The sequence below is a fragment of the Haliaeetus albicilla genome, chromosome Z (assembly GCF_947461875.1).
Source record: "Haliaeetus albicilla chromosome Z, bHalAlb1.1, whole genome shotgun sequence".
Lineage (NCBI taxonomy): Eukaryota > Metazoa > Chordata > Aves > Accipitriformes > Accipitridae > Haliaeetus > Haliaeetus albicilla.
Window position 1 is genome coordinate 6,223,395 of NC_091516.1, and position 15,551 is coordinate 6,238,945.

Below are 15,551 nucleotides of genomic sequence, written 5' to 3' on the forward strand. Positions count from 1 at the left end.
TAACACCACTGTGAAGGCAATGGGATAATTATTCATCACAGAAAAAACCCCGTATTTTCTTGTACCTGGTTTAATTTGTTTACCTACAGTTGTATTAAATAATCTTATGTTCTTGTAATTTAAACAAAGATACAGTGAAAACCACTTAGGGTTGCTAAGGGACAATCATAAAATTCAAGCCCATGAACCACAGCTACAATATAAAGCCATGTAACTATAAACACAAATTACTCGCAGAACACTCACTATCTGTTCCCTCAGCAAATCAACCTTAGTAAATCACTGTGGCCACAGAACCAGATTTCTTCCATCTCTATGACCTAATCTGTCCTCTTTCTGAACTTTGTAGCCAGGTATTCCTTTTTTCTTATCCACATGTTTGTTTCTGGTTTTTCTGGTGCTGTTTTATTTTTTTGTTTTGGGAGGTTTGTTGTTTGTTTTGTTTGTTTTTTTTTTAATTAAAATACCCTTTTCAGTATTAGGCATTCTGGTTCACCTGTATCAGCATGTATATTCAAATTTTTTTGACTTAAGATACCTTTTAGCTGTGGTTGTTGTGTCTGTTTCTATGTATCCTCTCAATACCACTGAAACTTTTTGTAAATTGATTCTCTGGTCGCAACCTACCTTTACTACATAAACAAGCCTCTTTGCTGATCTTAAAGAAATGATTATCACCAGAAATAAACATTTCCATTACATTTATTCTTTTGTTTGCTAGCATATACCACAACACAGTACTGGCCAAGTATAAGAAATATACACCAACTTAAGTTTCAGAGCATTACTGTCCCATTCTATTTTATAGCACATCCTCCTCTTTTCTGTCCATAAAACAAGACTGCTCAAAAACCAAAAGTAAAAATACAATAAAGAAACCTTTTAATGTGTGTCTACACTACACTACTACTGTATGTTTCCAATGGTTTTACTTCATTACACCACAATTTATGTTTTGACTTTCAACACATTCAAAATTTTATGTATTCATGGATATTCCCCAATGTATGACCAAACACTGGAAGAGTAAGTAGTGGTAGCTTCAAAGCAATCCATTAGGCACTTTCCAAAGCAAGATAACTAAGCTGAAGTTCTCTACCACCCTTTGCTATATGTTTCAGAAGTTACCTTTGGGCAACGTTACAGTACACCATGGAATAAAGGCAACATCCTACCTGTGGTAGACACTATATTCTCCGGGCTTTCACTGCAAAGCTGTGACAAAAGACTTGTCTTGCCAGAACCAGTGAGGCCTATGCAAACCAAGTCATATTCAGGTCGTGGTGGTGGCGGTCCCTTGCAGCAAAGCGCTCTGAAACACTGCCAGGGTAGGGAAAAACAAACAAAACAGAAAAAAAACCAAAAGCAAGAAGTTACTTTTTTTGCAAATGTTTATTCAACAAGGTTCTAAAAATCAAGTTTATAAATTTAAAGCCATTGGAGGGAAGCAAATTATCATTTCAACTTACTATTTTGACAAAATCAACAATTAATAGACTGAGACTACCTCAACTAAAATCTAGAAAAACTTTATAAGAAAACATAAAAATACCTGTTAACTTCTCACCTAAGCCTCATAGAGCTGGATTGAGGAAAGTGACAGCCATTTCCTGAACAGTATAAACAGTGCACATACAGAGAAATAAGCACGTGCCCTACTCAACTCTGCAGTTGGGTATGCATGATTTCATTCTTCCTGTACTAATTTCATGCAATACCTGGTGTAAACATCAGAGCGGCTCCTGAGCAGCTGCTGGCCAGGCTCTACCTGTTGTCACAGGGAAGAATCAGAGAACTTTGCTCCATTGATGTCCTTCCTGCGCTTGCTTTGTCATGGGTTTTACGTTACAATATCAGCTGTGAAAGAGTACAGCTTGTAAATAAATAAATTTTGCTGGATATAGCTCTAGTCAAAAATAAGCAGATCTCTCACTTTCCCTGGTGAAGTATAAACTAATCACAATATAAAGAAAATAAATCTCTTCCACAAAGCCTACTTTAGAGTTCTGCTCACGTCGCAAACAGTATTGCCAAAGTAGGCCAAGCTCACCCACAGGGTCTTTTAAGCCCTTAGAAAGACTCATCGGACCTTTCTTTATATGTAACATGGAGAAGTTTTATGTAAAAATCTAAAACCATATCATTCTGGGAAAGCTAGGAAGTTTATGTTGAAGGTATAGGGTATAAGTACCTGCTAATGTCCAAGATAGACCTCCACCACCCCAATACATATAAATACCTCTTTCCCCAATATCTGCCACCTTCATATCAGAAGAATACATCTGCCATAACAAGGAAGGGAAAACATGTTTGTGCAATCACTCCTCTCTCACACATTCTGTCTTTAAATAGCCCCAGATCTTTTCTTCCATCTTAACCACAAGCCAATCACCACACTGGGTAAAGAAATCCAGTCTTTACAACCTTAACCTACTTTGTCTACAAAGTGTAGACCTAGTTTGTCTTCATGACTACCCAGGATCTCTCATTGAGGGCTACTGGAGGAGCAGAGAAACAGAAGAGACTTCAGTAAGGCACTGTTGCAAATACTGGGGCCTGGCTCTGTGAGAAAGTCATCCAAAGAGAACATGATTACAAAAAGACAGCTCACTGAATGCAGAACTTCCATTGGATTCTTTCTGTATATATAGTAAGTTATACATGCTGCAAAAACAGTGTTCATTGGTTTAAAGAAGTAAAAGGTAAGTTCAGGGAACGTTACGAAATTCCTTCAACACCTTTTAAAAATGTGAAAGGAAATATTTTAGGAGTGAAAACATTTACAGTAGTAGTTCAGCTGAACAAAGGCAACAGATTTTGAAAATAAAAGCTTTGCTTCTATTAAAATTTGACTCAGAAATTACTTTTTTCAGGAAGGTTTGCCCTTATATGTGTGTTCATAGCTAAACGGAGTAAACATGCCTTCTAGCTTTACTCAGACATCAGTTTATACTTATCTCACAGATTCTACAAAGCCACAGCAAACATTCTACTCTGGTACTTAAGCGAGAAAGGCCAACTGAGTTCATTGCACTACATAAGCTCCTTCAAATAGAGTTTCCACTTAATGGATATCAGGCTGAAGGCCACATAAAATTCTTCGAAGCTTGCCAGAGCTCCTGAGGCTGTGTGTCAGGCCCTTTGCAGCCAGTCTTTAAAAAGGATTCAATTTGTCCCTGTCAGCACAGCATCTTTGCAACAACTTCTTGATATCATATTGAAAAACATAGAAGAATAGATGAGCTGATGAAAGTCTGTGCTTCTCTCTGTCCAGAGACTGTGCCACTTCTTGTGCAACCAGACACTACTCTTGTGGTCCCGACAACATTTAATAACCTGCAGTTCCATCAAAGGTAATTATTGCTCTTTGTAGAACATATATGGAGGCTCTGTGGGTGACAGAGGGGCTCCACAGGCTGGTTTTGTGAGGGTCAGTATTTCTTTAGTGCAAATTCCTTAAGTCTAACTTAGTCTGGGGAATCTTTACATGCTGTTGATTAAACATATGAGCAAAAATCCAGGTCAAACTGCATGTCCAAAGCAGCATACATAGACGCGCTACCCGTTCACTCATCCTTCACCAGTAAGCAGTTAGGTATGAAAGTTCCTGAGATACAGCAGACACAGAACCCCAGAAGACAGGGAAACTGCTCCCTCCAGACCTCTCTCATATATTTTTTTTTTCATATGATTCCCCTGTCTTTGTTATAGCCATGACTTTGTCCTTCTGCAAGGCTAATTTCCTTCACTAGATATTTTTGTGTGGTAGGAATGAAAACAAACTTTAAATATTCTTGCTTCAAAAAGCAGCTGAAATTTAAGCTGCTGTGTATAGCACTTGCCGCTGGCTGACATGAGAAATTCTACAGTGCATTTTAGGGGATATTTGTAATAACATATTTAATTTTTATAAACTTATTCCGCAATCCTCCTTACTCAAACTCAATGAACATCTCTTCCATTGGAAATATCACTATACAAACAGTCTGATCACTGCCTTCCTGTTCTCTCAGCAGCTTAAAGTGACTTGGCCCCTAACAAAGTCAGGGCTATTTAAGATTCCATTATAGAGACTAAACCTCTATTGTCACAACTTTGGCAGCTGCATCTAGTAGCTGCAGAAGATCTGTGGAGAGTAGAAAATTCAGAGGTCATTGACCATGCAAATAAAATTACATCCTATATTCTGCTTTTGATTATGGACAGGAAATGCATCCTGAAATATTTTATAAAGCATGGACTAGAGCTACACCATTAGTTAAGATTTCATCATGTATTCCAGTGCAGTCTGAAATGCACAGAACTGCAAGAAATGTGTATTAGTAACTAAAGAAGCCATTCCTGAAATCCAAAACACAAATATATCAAAAACATTGAGAGAGTTATTCAATTCACAATTAGCGCTCAGTCCTTTCCAAAACCAGTGTACTTTCCACTCCTTTTGGACAACCCAAAGAGTGTAAGAGCAACATGAACACCTGACCGCTCTTGAAATACTTGTCAGATATGGACCTGGAAGTCTCTTTCATTGACTCCCAAACCTGATCTGCTCGATGAGTGACTGACCAATAAAAGGCTGCCTTTTAGGTATTATAAAACAAACTCTGAACCCAAATGAGGCCACGCGGAGGGACTGTTGGAGAGGACAGAAAGAAAACATTTAACCACCATGAATATAGGGGGTCAAGCAGAGCTAGCTGGCATAGTCACTGAAATGTCGTTTGGGGTATGGTCATGCATTTCAGCCCCACTGCGAGCAACAAAAAAGGAACAACATTTTTTTGAGCCCTTCCATCCTATCAGGGTATCACCTTACTTACTTTAGAGGGAGAGACACATCAAAGTGTCAGTTTTGATGATTTTTGAGAACATCACACTCAAAAGTCTTTATAGATATTGGATGGGAAGAAGAAGCAGGCAAAGAGAGGCAGGCAGGGACAGTCTGGAGTTAATTTTTCTTTTTCTTCTTTTTTTTTTTAATTAAGAAGCAGATTTTAAAGTACTGAACATAAAACAATACAGTATCTTGAAAAAATGTATGCGTTTAGCCAGTTTTGGGAAAAAAAAAAGGATGTATTTATCCAGGAAACTGGGAGTAATTAGGTGCTGCAGTCTGCAGAAAGCTGTGCAATATTCAGTACCACTGTTACTTTCATGTTACTTGTATGTGTGCATGTATGCTGCATGTGCACGTATAATCATCTGCAATACCTAAGGGAAGTCAGCCAGTCCTACTCCTGCTTAGGGATTTCCATCCCAACCTGATGATTCCAGTTTTAGGTGGATCAGTATTTGAGCTGACAATCCTAGTCAGTGTCCCTTTAAAGCCCTATGAAGATTTCCTCCAGGAAAAGCATTAAATATTGTGTCTATAACAGGGGTGGCCAAACACTTCTGATATATGTGCTGCTCAGAGATCACATATTGAAGCTCTGGTCAGCAAACGTCCCTGAATTACTACTCTCTCCAACACATTACACTGCCTCCAGCCATTGAGTCTGTCTTTGCCTACTCATTGTACTTCTCGTTTCACTCTGCTTTTGGGGGTGAAATACTCCATTATATCTGCTTTGTTCTGAACCCATCTCCTGTCTGTTTCTTTTGTTGCCACTATTTAATAGGGACAAACAGAAGCAAGGGATTTCATGCTTAGTTGGTTAAACACACACACTCTCATGCAAAAATACCCTAAGTTAGTGCAACATTAAGGCTAACAAACCAAGCATTCAGAGCTCTTGAAATCCAGAATTAAGGCTGAAAGCTCAACCATAACTCTGCTCCCCTCCTTCTCTCACTTGTACTCATGTATATTGTCTCCCTTTACATTTTCTTTTTCAGTTAAGGTATCTTTGAAAAAACAGACTTCTAGTACCCAGCACACACTTATATCCAGAGGACTGGTTAATCATGTAAAGCTGTTAGTGAAAACTCAAGGAGATTATTAAAAAAAGTCAAATTTACACACAGCAGGCTCCATAGCTCTGATGTTGTCTGAGATCACACAAGCGCAACGAAATCTCAAAACTTGGAAGTGGTAATGTGAAAGGTGGGGGAAAACAATGAAGGTAGGCAGTTATGCTAAGGATAGGAAACAACTGGGGACAGCAGTGGTATAATTGAATGCAGATAATAAAATACTCAAGGCACCTGAATGAAATTACACACAGCTAGGAGAGAGGGCAAAAAAAGGGATATTTAAATAAACTAAATTTTAACTGTATGAATACCTTAATGTCAAATTAGTACAACAGAATCTATGCATTTGTGTGAGCTAAAGCTGCAGACTCTTAAGTTTCTACACTGCTGCACAAGTGGTTTTACCACTACAAAAAAGGGGAGGAAGAGCAAGCAAACTACCAATTTTAAGACATGCAACCAGTGATACTGCTTTCATGTTTTCAAAACATCAGATTGGTAAGGTTCATCTTCATCTATGTGCCAACAGTAATGAGGACAAAACCTAACAGATTGCTGTTCATTTTGTGGCTACCAACAGAGATGAATGAATAGTCACATAGCCACTGCCATCCTGAAGTAATGTTCAGCACAGATGAAAATACTAAAATCATGACCAGTCCAACAGCCCACAACCTCATTAAACAGTGACCACTATACTCAAGCTCCTCCATCCCAATACAGACGAATGATCCAAACCCCAGTAGAGGGACCCCAGCTCAAGGCCTGCTAACCTACAGCAACACTCCCCCAACTGGACAAAGCAATCCTCTTCTTTAACCTGGCTAATCTTCCTAAGTGCGTGGTCAGCCCACTGGTTGAACCTAAGAGTACTTTTCCTCTACACGCACCTAATTGTCTTCAATTTTCTACCAGCCTATGCTGCAGGAAGACAGACAAATATGGCATTAAAGACAGAATAATACAAAATGGGACAGAGAAAAAAATTTTTAATGAAGTGAGGCAGTTTTACAGAGCAAACAGAGTCCTGCTGATGTCCTACCTTATAGAAATGTTATAGGACACTAAAAATAGCAACGTATTGTTTAGAGCAGGAATCTCAAATTCTTCCTTCAGCCCACTAAGAAATACATTTGGATTCATTGGTTGAAATTATCCACCAACTTGTCAAAAACTTCTTGGTATTTCAGAGGAGCCATGCTTCTGGAGTCTCACAAGGGGCAATCACACCTCAAGTGACTTTCAACATCTCTATGTGGTCACCAGCTGAACAAGACATAAGAAACAGACTCAAGTACCAAAACCAGACGTATGACACAGCCCTACTCATTCTTCAACATATTTGACAACTCTGCTACCAGCAGAGAAGGTTTGGAGGAAATAAGGTCAAGACAAAAGAACCGGCTGACTTTTGACAAGCCAGACATGCTGTTCAGAGCATATCACTTCAAAACACTTCATGGTCATGACGCATTGTGCCTTTGAGTGATGATAATACAGAGTGCATTGAATCCTGTCCAAAATCCAGAACAACTTTTGGATTTCTCGAGAAAATAAAGTCTTCACTATCTCAAGGATAAAATAAAGTTTCCAACTCAGTTTTTCATGCTTAAGCTAGTGGCTGCCACATTGCACAAGGGTGAAGGACAGTATCTTTGTTTGTATAGCAATTTGGCAGAAGGCAGGAGATTATTTGTTTTATCTGGTATCAAAGGGACTGCTCTGGGGTGAAGGCTTCACCCAGAAGTTCAGGGCTTTAGGAACCACAAGAATTTGATAAATGCAGTCAGAAACGTAACTTCCCTTGAAGAAGATATAAGGCAACAGAAGTCCTTTCCTTACTATCAGCCAAAACAAATCACAAAGCCTCATGTCCAAAACTGAAAATGAGCCTCTCTGACCTTAACCTCTTGCACCCTCCCTATAAATGAAAGAAGAGCAAAACCAAATGACTCTCCATGCCATTCACACTGTGCTTGAAGAAAGCATGTAGGAAAACAATTATCAAGTTCTGGATGTACTCAGATATTCAGTGCAATAGTATGATTTAAAAGCCTACATAAAATAAAATAGCACATGGCTATGATAAACCAATGCTGAGTCAGCAAAATAGTTAAACATATGCACAGGTGCTACTCTGAACAGGAGAATACCATCACTTGCTTCACTGCAGTGTCAAATCAAGCTCCAAGGGGGTTGTCAGGACACTTCTAGATTTCATCAAGTGCAGAGTTATTGTTCAAGTTGTTTCCTCTCTGACAGTTTGGTTTCCATTTGTTTTGCTGCACAACAGTAACTCATCTCTTTCACCCCATCAGTCCATTCACATTTAACAGCAAGAGACAAAGGCAACAACAACAACAAAATGAACAGAAGCCTTTGTAAACAGTTTAACAACCTAAGGAAACAACCACCATACTAAAAAAGCCCAAAGAATCATTGAAAATACCAGCAAAAAAGGCAGTAGCAGCACCACTGAAATGTGCGAAAGTCAAGCATGTGGCACCTCCTGTCACTTCTAATTTCTAGTCAGGATGAAAGTTATATAGATTTTTTTTTTTTTTTTTTAATATATTCATCCATGTCCCATCCCGTCCTGCCTCCTGTCCTCCCCCCCCCCAAAAGCAGCAGTTCAGAGCTTTCAGGCTTGCTAATAGTCATCCCTTTACAGTTTCTGTGCCAAATCATAAAAAGCTTTTCCATGATTCACGTGCGTTACAAGGTGGGTTACAGAATACTTTTGTTTTGTTCAGCCTAGCAGGAATAATTACTTGTGTTCTATAAGCTCACTGGGATCACAAAACCAGAAAGAAACAAACAGACCACTTGGTGTTCATTGATTTTTCTAATTAACACTGACTATGTGTCACCTACATGCAACAGCACACTTTGTTTCTTTCCTCTCCCTGAAAACTATTTGGTACACAAGATTCTGGACATCCATATTTAATATACACAGCACACATGCTATTACTTCTCTAATAATATAAAAAAAGAGGATTTATGGAAACAGTACGGTGATATATCCAAATCCCATGCCCAAATGGGTCAAAGAACCTCAAAGAAATAAGATTAGCAAAATACTTCAGGTGCAAACAGAAATCCAGATGTACACTACATGAAAAGGAAGGTAAATGAAGACTTGCATTGTATTCCATACGTTAAAAAAGAAAATAAGAAGAAAGGCCACTGCTGCTATCCTACACTGAAATTTCTAGGCAAATTCAAAGTACACTAGGAGAGTAAAACCTATCACCAAGTGTGAAGTGAGATTTCTGCAAGTTACAATAGGATTTATGTAGCAAAAAAGGTCTCAAAAATTTTCAGTTAAGTTAAAATGAACACAAACAAATTCATGTATGTGAAACATAGCTGGCAAAAGCACAAGGAATGGCCAAGTACGAGAAACAAGAGAAGTGTGCTTTCATGCACTGATAGCCATAAAATCTCAAAGGGGATTCAGGTGATACCAGTTAATACGTCCCCGAGAAAAGTAACAAGATCTGAATTCTTCCACCCACTGTATCAGTAGCATTACAGAAACAGACAAACTCCAGAGAATTTTTTTCACCCAGCTTCAGCCCACGCTTCCAGAGTTGTTGGACATCATAATTGTAACTAAAAGAAAAGAGCTCCTGGGCTGCACGCATGTCTCTTGAGTAGCAAAAAGCAAAGGAACCTGGAGAAACTCCAAGTGTGTTTCAAGGGAAAAAGAAGAAATATCTAATGTTTACTTAAGGCAATGTTTCCTCTGAGATTAAGCCCCAGGATATTTCATGTTCTTTCTGGTGAAAGAATTCAAAACTAAAATTTACCATCAAATCTGAGAAAAAAAAAGAGGAAAAATCTCTAAGAACAGCAGACCAGACTATTTTCTATAACTTCCAGTTTTACTGAGCATGTTCATAGCTGAGGTAGAATACTAAGTACAAAGATATTGTTGGTATCAAAGAAAATCTGTACAAAAAAAGCAAAACAGGAGAGAAGGACCCACTGACAAAGGACAAAACCTAAAAGTTTTAGAATTTCTTTGCAAAATACCATAGAGCAAAATTAAACAAAATTATGATGGTGTGATGGTACATTAAAAATTAAAGTACAGTTTCAACTATCACTTTTAAACCCACCTGCTCAGGGGTCCCAGTTAATAATTCTCTCTTTGCTCATACAGCACAAGAAGCACACCATAGCAAATTTAGGCATTACCCAACCAAGATGTTAGCAAACCAATTAATGTTTGGCTACTCTAAAATTATCAGGACGCAACGGAAAGAACATACCAGTAGATACTGATGCAAAAAAAAAGTTACTAAAATAGAAACAGTCCATGCAGTTAACATTTAAATATAAGGGTGAAAAGCATTACTAGTATACACGCAGCCTAAGAAGAAGCGACAGGAGCATTTAGGTAAAAAGAGGAGGTTGACAGAAGAACAAATATAGCTGGATTTTGCAGGCAGCGCAAGTCTTCTCACCAAAGAATTCTTCTGCTTGGAACGTTGAAGACTATGGATGGTATGTCAGCGTGCCCCCTCTGTGGTCTAGACAGCCCAAACCTACAAGTTTCTCCTGGTGAAAACTACAACCACTTTTTATCACTTAAGGGGCATGAAATACTTCAAACCACAGGAGGGTATCACTAAGCCAGAATATTTTTTTTTTTTTGGGGGGGGGGGGGGGGAGATCCACTTTTAGTCTCAGAGCTGCTGAAAACCTTCTCAGGGGATTCAAATTTTTCTCCTTTGGATAGGTGCACCATCCAGGCAGTTGTAGCAAACACACGCTTTTAAACAGAGTAAAAGTCCTCAGCCTGAAACCTTCCTGTGCCACCCCTTTCCCAATGCTACTGCTTTCACTGACAGTGTGCTGTGTGTCTGTTTTTTTAGATAATTATTACAGAATAGTTTCATAAAAGTTCTCTTAAGTTAAAAAAGCAACAGGTTGTTACTTAAGAATACACCTTGTGTTGATGAAATACAATCATAAATCCAAGCCGAAATAAACTCAACATGCTATGCAGGTAACTGAGCGCAGCTCTGGGGTGCTCAGTCCCTCACCTGCTTTAATGCACAGCTGTGAGAGATTTAATACTTGTTTTAAGGATGCTGCAAACACCTCAGGAAGAACTGACTTGCTGCTTCTTATTGCAACAAAAATTTTACCATTTATTCTAGATCAGCATAAATCTTGCCAAGCTAAGAAACTCCTCCTTTTGCTGGCTAGAGAGAAAATTTCACTGAGGACCAGGGAGAAATGCCACCATGATGAGAGTCTACCAGAGAAACATAAGCAATCTGGAGCTGGTGGCATAATTCACAGTGAGACAATGAATAAAAACAGGCTTCAGAAATGGAAGATAGCTCTCTTTTAGAGACTAAGGCATATGATTAATTGTAAAAATGGAACACTGGCTTTAACTCAATATTTTTATTTAAAGTATTTCTAATTTTTTACATTCACTTCCCTAAGTACTGACAGATTATTAAAGAATTGTAATAAAGAACTGGAAGCTAGGATTTTGTAATACAAAGGTGTGACAGGGAAACAACATTTACAGTGAAACTTCCATAATTGCCAATTACCTATATACCATTAGATCAGTATTTTTAAAGCACAAGGAATATACAGAGTATAAGAAGAGATGCACACAGTTCTTCTCATGCCACAGAGATTTTTCACAGAAGAGAAAGCATTCACACAGCTCACAAGTCTTTCTCCAAAGCAATTTATAACAATGAAAAGATAGGACAAGGCACAGGATATATCGTACCATTTTATACAGGGATTAAGGAGTACAGCACAGTTTGATTATGTTATTGGTTAATAAAATTACAAAGTGTAGGATTTAGTAAGAAACTAACTGCACTAAAACGTGTCAGATAAAGATCACAGTAACTGAAAAAGCACCAGAAGTATTTTACTTTCCTAAGTAATAATAACATAGTCCTCTCTATTTGAAGAGATGTGTAAATGATCATGTTCCCTCATCCTTCCAAGAAATTCTTAAGCTCATGTTATCAAGTTTATTGCTACAAAAGCATACAGTCACATATTATGCCTTAAAGAGAGCAATGCTTAATCAGGAAGAAAGGGCAATCTATAAAAGCAGGGGAAAAGAGACATTTGAAGAAAAAAAAGTATTTCAGAACAAATGCCTTCTCTAAACATTCATTAAATTAAGAGACATTAAACCTTGTTTTCTTAGTGGGCTGCACAAGATCCTTATACCTAGGTGGAATCATCATGCACATAGATGAACCTTCACTTGGTAGGTTTGCAGAGCAGAGACAAGAACAAGGTGCTGCTGTACTACTATCAATAAAAACACTACCTCAGCAAGGCAGTAGGAAGCAAAACTCTGCACCAAACCCCACAGCCCAACAGTGTAAGAGTTGGTAGTGAGGCATCAGCTCTACTACATACAACCTCCTTGGACTTGCACAGTTGAGCAGGAAGTGGAGGGGACTTTCTGGATAGATACTGAACCAAAGGAATTAAAAAAGAGGAGAACCTTCAAGACTTCAGTCACTTCCAACTCTGCAGGTCAAGAGCAGAAAGATTAAAATTTTAAGTAGCCACTGCAAAAGAATGTTTTCTACTCATTTTCATACATGGAGTTTATAAAGCCTGTATAAATGAGAAAAACATGCTGTTTGGAGTGCTCTGGCAAGAGGCAAAATTTGTGGTGCCCAGCATAAAGCATGAGCTCCTATGGCTCCTACAACAGAGGAGCTGAAGCACCTACAAATTGTGTCAGGTCACTATCCTCAACTGGTGAATGCCAAGGAAATCAAATTAAAAAATATGGAGCAACATATAAAAAAGCCTAAGCCTGGCTATTCCTTGAGCTGGAGCAGAAATTCTCCTGCCACTATTAACTACACTGCTCAAATCTGAAAATTTGTTAACAGCTACGGTTTTCCTATTGAATTTTCCAAGTTCCTTACCACAGGAAACTAAAAAAAACTCAGATCTTTCAAGCAATTAAGTGAACTCTCTACACCTGGAGATATTTTGACAAAAAAGAACAGAATACCCAGGCAGACAATTCAAGATGAAGCAAAACTTAAGACATTCTAGTGAACACATGCTGTCTCAAGTTCACAAATTAAAATGGATTCTCCTAAAAAACAGTGAAAAGCCTTTGATTATTATGAGGCAAATTGTGATTTCCAAAACTACTGTGCCTTTGCCTAAATTTTTAAACCAACAAGCTAGCAGTGAGTTGGGTTATTTTTTAACTTTCTTAGAAACAAGCCAGCAAATTTTATTAAACCTATTTTTAAACATAGCTAACCTCACAAAGTTGAGGATAATGTCAGCCTGAACAGTAAAATTCAGCCAAAGAGCTGAAAAAAAAAAAAAGACCTAAGAATACTAGCATAAAGGGGAAAAACTATGTTGTTATTAATGTATTACTTCTAGTGAAATAGCACTGAAGTCCACAGTGATCCAAACCACAGTACAATGCATGTAAAGCAGCAAAGGCTGTAAGTTCCACACACTAAAGAGAATAATTATATCGCTTTTTTTATTATTTTGTTCAGACTTGGAATTTGGTTTTGGGACTGATTCAACCTATATGTAGTTCAAAAGAGTCGAGTCCTTCAGCACAGAAACACGGTCTAAAAAAAAAAAAGGCTAGATCCAAATCTCAGTGCTAGTTTCTTCTTAGAGGCAACAAAAAAATACAAGAACATGACTGTGATGTCCATGTAGCACAAGGAAACTAGAGTAATTTAAAGTAGTTTATTGTAAGAGGACACAACTGAGCTTAGAGGTCTCATATTTGACTCTTGTCCAGAAACAGGACTCAAAATGAACTATTAAGCTGTAGTTCAAATGTTTGAAGATTTTTCAGCTGGGGACATTATGCAGCCTTAAATGGTAAAAACATTTAAGTCCTATCCCAAGAAAAATCCTAGGAAAAATAATCTTCTACAAATAAGATGAAGTTCCAACAGACCATAAATTGATTTGGAAATGTTCACATTAGAAGAATCATGTTGACAGCAATAAGCACAGTGTTGAGTAGTATGAAACCAGGTAAATAGTTTTGCACTAAGTGTACATATGAAGTCCATTGTAAAAACATTAAAACTTACTTGGACTTCCAGGCACACTGAAGTATTTTAATGACGAATGTATCATGATTCCTCTTCCTGCTGTCTACTGCTTTTCTCTTCTGCTAAGCCTTACATTCCAGCCTAATAGCAACATATTTTCTACTCCAATCAACCATATTATTCAGTGGTATTTCCTAGAAAAATTTTTCTTGTGTGTCAGATAAACACGGTGGAAAATCCTTCAGGGACAGCTTGATATACCACAGATTCCAGTTGAAATAATACTGAAGCAAGAAATTAAGAATTTCCTTAGTGAACCTATCAGCATAGAAAATGGGGTAAAAGTATAGGCATTTTAGCAAAATTTAACTGTATCAAGCATGTGACTTGGACTTCACTCCATAATTTTAAAGCTATGTGGATTCAGAAGGATCAGAAAAGTCATGCTGTGTGAAAGATCTACTGCAGTAAAAATAAACTGAAAGGTCTACACAAGCAGCATTATGGTATTACCCTATTACACAACCATGCATGTTTCATTTGGAAAAGAAAAGCAGCTCATATGTGGAATTTTAGAAGAGTGAAGCCCTTTTCATAATTTTCTGGTTAAAAATAATTTGGTGATACCCGACTAGACAAAAACAATGACAAAAAGAAGTTACCTTGCTGATGCCATGCAGAATCTCATTAAGGGTAAACAAAAACGTATTCTTTCTTTAAGGAATTGATGAACTTATCAACAATTAAATACTCCATTAAATCAAACTGCTCGTAACAAAGAACTATGTGAATTTGCTGTGCAAGTCATTTATCAGTGCTCTCATAGAATTTGGTGCTGCCCACATTTTCTGGAATTAGACCTGCAAGTTTCCCCACTTTTACACATGTTCAAAGAATTTAACATTATTAGACTGTCATAAATGACTTAAGATTTTTGGCAGGCCATCTGCTGTAATAGCTTTGAATTTCCCTTAAGTGCTTACTGTGGATGACTTATTTTAACAAGAATTAGCACTACCTTGTGGCTCAGACAAAATCTAAACTCTTAACTCCTTTGCATCACTAACACACCAAGTGAAGGACAATGTTATATATGTAGTATTTGCGTAAGGTAAATTAAGATACATGACATGCTGCATACATTGGACATTCTTTTGATCTTAACTTGAAACTATTACGCCTTCTAAAGCAGAGTAAGACCATCTCCACATGCTTGGTCTGTATACTTTGTATCTCTGGTCAGCAGAGTAAGAACTCTAGAAAATTTTAAAAGAAATACTTTGCCAGTCACAGTAGGGTTAAAAAACAAGCAAGATCACTAATGCTTACCATTCCACAAATTCCAACTATATTTGAAAAATCATACCAGTTCTATTTTGCATTCTGAATTTCTGCAATATTCATTAGTTTCAGTGCAAGACTGATTGGCTCTTAATGTTTCCTGTGTTGGTTGCGCTCTAAATGTACTTTGTTACTCTAGTATACAGAAGAATTTAATCAGTCTTCCCCAAAAGAATCTCAGCAACTAGAGCTATTTCAGTGGCTCATTACCTACTATTAAAAACAGAC

The 15,551-nt window shown here is 37.7% G+C and overlaps 1 protein-coding gene across 6 annotated transcripts in view; it reads right to left on the reverse strand.

Annotated features, from left to right (window-relative positions):
* The window catches only part of ARL15 (ARF like GTPase 15), a 229,789-nt gene that overhangs the window by 148,494 nt on the left and 65,744 nt on the right, over positions 1-15,551 (reverse strand). For all 6 annotated transcript variants that reach the window (XM_069776735.1, XM_069776737.1, XM_069776740.1 and 3 more), the window contains one exon: positions 1,176-1,320. In XM_069776735.1, coding sequence (XP_069632836.1) covers positions 1,176-1,320 — 145 coding nt within the window. The remainder of the gene's footprint in view (positions 1-1,175; positions 1,321-15,551) is intronic.